Source organism: Phaseolus vulgaris, chromosome 11 (assembly GCF_051622355.1).
Source record: "Phaseolus vulgaris cultivar YP4 chromosome 11, ASM5162235v1, whole genome shotgun sequence".
NCBI lineage: Eukaryota > Viridiplantae > Streptophyta > Magnoliopsida > Fabales > Fabaceae > Phaseolus > Phaseolus vulgaris.
In genome coordinates, this window is record NC_143508.1 from 44,576,074 (window position 1) to 44,581,206 (window position 5,133).

Here is a 5,133-nt window from a genome sequence, read left to right on the forward strand (position 1 = left end):
CAAATGCTAAAATAAAACTGATGACGACTGACGACTTTGAGTTTAATGCTAACAGTAACGATCAATCAAACATTTGTTGAATAAATGGTTTAATTAATTTAAAACTTTTTCTTCTTGTCTTCTAATGATATTACATCTCTTCCCATCACTACTGAATAACAGACATTTACAAAAAACAGCTGAGAAGTCACCAAAAGCAAGGCAGAGAGAGGGTTATCAAATTGCTTTTCTATTCAGTTTTTTCGCTTGAAAAGGCACTCTCCTTCTCCATTGTCAGTGTGACACTGGACATGGATTTTATACAATATTTTTGGACTTAACAAAAGTAAATTAACGAATTCTAATACTTTTTTGGGACACAAAAAAAATGTACAAACCACCAAAAGTTTGTTATATATATTAATTTTATGCCCTTTTCTCATTCAAGCTTGACCCATAATTTGCACCCATGAAGTAAGCATAGAGCTCCTCAACCTGCATAACCTCACCACTTTGCCAACACTCATGATGACGAGTTTCATCATCAAGTACCATCCCTGAACTCCCTCCCTCTTCAAAAGAAGTTGAAAACTCACCACAAGAACCATTATTATTATTATTATTATAGTTGTTACTGTTATTGTTACTAGTATTACTGTGTTCTCCACCTTTGCCTACATCTCCAACCAGCATCATCTCTTGAGCTTTCTTGAGCTCAGCTTTGAGCCTTTCCACATCTTTCTCCAGCTGCTTCTTCTCAGCCATCACATTCTCCAGCTTTGCCTGAAGAACACCATGGTCCACCTCAAGGCTCTGAGTCTTCCAGCGTGCCCTTTTGTTCTGGTACCAAATGGCAACTTGTCTTGGAGGAACACCAAGTTGGTTTGCAAGGTGGAATTTCTGCTCCGGTTCAAGCTTCATGTTGGAACCAAAGCATTTCTCAAGAATGCTAACCTGCTCCTCAGTTAGCCTCTTCTTGTTGTGTCTTGCTCTATGGTGACCATGTTCCTGGTTCTTGAATGAGAAGATGAGATCCCCCATTTGGGTGGAGCCACTGATTGATTCAAACTTTGGAACAATGAGTTTGGTTGTGTGTGAACAAAGGATGAGTGTGTTTCTCATAAGGGAAAGTTGGGTGCTCATTGTTTTATAAGGCTTTTTCTTGGCTTCAGACACATCAAGAGCCCCACTCACAGAGGGCTTTTAGTCTTTGTAAATACTACGTTATGGCTGGCTATAACATGAATTGTCTACATGCATATGTAGGATTAAAACCACTTGTCCCGTTTCTTGTTCCCTTGTTTTTTCCTCTCATGAAAAGAGACATGCCATGATTAATAGTTTTCTTCATTCAACTGTGTTTATGTTACGTTAGTTGACATCTACAGAGAACATACACATATATTGTGATAAAGAACAATGCTAATGTTTGTGAAGTGAAAGTGTATGTTTCATGGTAATCCACTAAAAGAAGAGAAAAAAAAAATGAAAATAGGTGATTTGATCATACATGTACTAGTAATTCATGTGGCTATCTTTGAATATGTAGCATAATCTTTTGTGGCGTGAATGTACATATTTAGAAAAAAAAATTAATGGTGTTCGCCCCTTTTTGAGTTCAAAAAAAGCAAAGATAAATAAAAAAGAATTAAGATGATAAATGATAGGGTGGTGGGGTGAAGAAAAAGAAATATTCAAAAAAACTGGTAATTATAAGTGCTACTAAAGAAAAAAAAATACACACACATAATTTGTCTCTTTCACGTATACAAGCTAAATATATTTCTTTCCTTTCATATTGTACTGATCAAGTTATATCGATTATAATCTTGGATTTTTTTTGGAAGGATTAAGGATGTTTGGTCAATATTGGGTTATTCATTTTAGGATTGTAGTATTTTAAGAATTTTTTTTATAAGGATCGGAATATTAGTATAAGAAAATCCTTAAATAAAAATTAATTTTAGAGACAAAAATAATTAAGTACTATAGTGACAAAATTGAAAACCATTTTGGAGACTAAAATAATTTTTGATTTCTAAATTAATTTCTATTATTGCTAAATGGTTTCTAAATTAATATCTAATTAGCTATCAAGGTTTTAACTACCAATTATTTAGATTCTAAATTTGGTAGCAAAAATCTTGGTAGCCAATTTGATACCAATTTAGAAACCATTTAACAATAATAGAAATCAATTTAGAAATATAGATTGTTTTAGTCTCCAAAATGGTCTCTAAATTAGTCATTATAATAACTAATTATTTTTTATCTCTAAAATTAGTTTCTAATAATGATTTTGTTGTCTTTTGTTGAAGTGCTTTTTTAATTGATTTAATTCTAAACATAATTTGTTCTCTTTCTTGTTCTTTCCATACTGATTATAACTTCATGTTGGAGATCCCACATCGACTAGAGATTAGAGCCTTTCATTGTATATAAGTGGGTGCAAACCTCACCTCATTGAGCCGGTTTTATGGGGTTGAGTTAGGCTTAAAGTCTACCTCGTAACATGGTATCAGAGCCATTTTGAGCCTATCCTAGCGAGTATTTGTTGGGCCTATCGTGTCACCCGTTATCGGGCCGCTATCGGACCATCCATAATATATAGTCCCACGCACGAGTTGGTAGTCACCTCGTAACACTTCATTTTTCATGTTTCATTAATATTCTCTTCTAATTTTAAATTAAAAATCAAAACATATTGAAACCTGAAACGGATTCGTCCATATGAAAAGATTGCATGAGACAAGGCTAGAAATATTGATTTATTTTGATTAAGTTGTGATACAGACATAGATAATCTAACTTTAATTGGAAAGATCCGAATGATCAAGTATATAGTGTTTAATGTTAAGTGAATTATGAGTGGGTGTGTCGTTTGGAAGGTGACAACATATTCCCCACCCATGCATAAAAGACCTCTGGGTGAGGCCTAAGTTCATGCATTCTTGGATCTCACATTGATTTATATAGGTCGGATATCTCACATCGATTAAAAATAAAAATATTTTATTGTATATAAGTGGGTGCAAATCTCATTTTATAAGTCGATTTTATGAGATTGGGTTAGGTTTAAAGTACACTTCATAACACATAAAAGTTAAACTATTTGAGGCAATGATGAAGTTGCAACCCTTCACTGAATCTGTTTGAAGAAGTGGATGGCTCATAGCCTTCAGTGAATCCCAAGTGCATGAACTTAGTTCTTGCCCTCAACCAAGTCAACATGCCATGCCAATGCCAGTTGCATTGATAGTGAAAGTGAAAATAATAACTTTCAAAGGGCTTTATTACAGATTTTAGAACAGTATATCTTGTCTGTCGGTGTGCTCAGTAACCTTATCCTGTTACACTTTTACAACTCGATAGAATAAAGTTTTGTGATACTTTAACAGGAAAAAATAATTATTTTACCATCGTTTTTAAAAATAAAATATTATATTATAATAAATAATATTTTTTTTGTGTTAAATAGATGAAACTGATTACAGGATATCATTACTAACTCCTTATTTTCTTCTTCTTAAAATACTTAAAAATAAGTATTCAATACGTGTGTCGACACGGTTACATTATTTAAGAGGACTTTCTGGATACACTATTTAAGAAAACTGTCTGAATTTTGTATATTGGTTTTTATTAATAAAACTCAATTTTAGAAAAAAAATAACTAGTTATTAAACATCAAGAAAATTATTGAATAAAAATCAATTTTAGAAAAAAAATAATTAGTTATTATATTAACTAAATTAGAGACAATTTTAAAAACTGATTTTTTTTTAATTTCTAAATTAGTTTTTATTATTGATAAATAGTTTTTAAATTGGTATCTAATTAGCTACCAAGATTTTTGCTAACAAATTTAGAATCTAAATAATTGGTAGTTAAAACATTAGTAGCTAATTAGACCAGTTTAGAAACTATTTATCAATAATAAAAATTAATTAAAAATCAATAATTTTTTTAGTCTCTAAAATAATTTTTAATTTAATTACTATAACAATTAATTATTATTATTATTTTATAAAATTGATTTTTATTTAATGATTGTTAAAATATACATATATGCAAGATACCAAATTGTGAGCTACTAGCTAGATTGGATATTTTGTTAGTTTAAGTCGAAAACCATATTGGTGAGAGAAAATGTTTTTTCCCTTCTTCTTCTCAGTTATATTTTGACATTGTTGAACACTGAAAAGACTACACTCTTCCACTAAAATCAGCCTCCATTGATTAGATGAGAGAGAAAAAGAAACACAAGGTTGAGGGTGAGAACACTAGCACAAAAGGGCTTGGGTTTCAATAACTATTATTCGGCAATTGCTTCTTGCACCAATGTTTTTAACCTGCACCGAGTGTTTTATGTGAAATGATACAATGTTATTTTAAGTTTTTAAATAGTAATGAGGTGTAGGGTAAAATGTATTTTTCGATTTGAATTTCCTGAATATATTTTTGGATTTAGATTTTGAAATATTTTTCGGATTTAGATTTCTAAAATGCATACTAACTAGATTTGAATTTTCCTATCACTTTTATGGATTTTTGTTTTTCAGAATGTTTTTTCTAAAATTTTTAGATTTTGGTATAATAGAATTTTATTTTTAAAACGCAAAAAATTTATTCCAATTTTTTTTAGAATGTATTTTTTTTTTCATTTTCGATTTTCAATTACAATAATCTTGAAATTTCCAAAATTAATTTATTGCAAGTTCAAAATTATTGGACATCGAAATCTATTATTTTATGGCAATTTCTTCCTACACCCTACATTTTTCTTCCTGCACCCTAGAATGTTATGCAAAGAACAAACTGTCATTATTATTTTTTAAAAGTCTTAAAATGTACTTGAACTGTATTTTTTTTTTCATTCTGGATAATGGAATCCGGAAAAATTTAGATTGGCACTTCCGGTAAAATTTTGGATCCACCAATCTGTAACAGAAATATGCATTCCGGATTCAGAAATCCATAATTAAAAAAAAAAGCATTCTGTATCCACCAATCCGTAACAGAATTAGGCTTCCAGATTCAGCAATCCAGAAATGAATAATTTATGCAAAATTTGTTTTCGGAACACCCCCTCATTCAGAAAAAAAAATGAATTAGTTATGAATTGATGAATCCATAGCACACTCCCAGATCCCG

The 5,133-nt window shown here is 30.7% G+C and overlaps 1 protein-coding gene across 1 annotated transcript; it reads right to left on the reverse strand.

The window, feature by feature from the left end:
- Positions 1-155: 155 nt before the first annotated feature.
- HB52 (homeobox protein 52) lies at positions 156-1,296 on the reverse strand. Its single transcript, XM_068629903.2, has one exon. The coding sequence runs from the start codon at positions 1,120-1,122 to the stop codon at positions 406-408; it is 717 nt and encodes a 238-aa protein (XP_068486004.1). The 5' UTR covers positions 1,123-1,296; the 3' UTR covers positions 156-405.
- Between the last annotated feature and the right edge of the window lie 3,837 nt (positions 1,297-5,133).

What these genes read in the sequence shown, in the direction of transcription:
- HB52 (XM_068629903.2), bottom strand. Translation starts at nt 1,122, where the DNA reads ATGAGCACCCAACTTTCCCTTATGAGAAACACACTCATCCTTTGTTCA.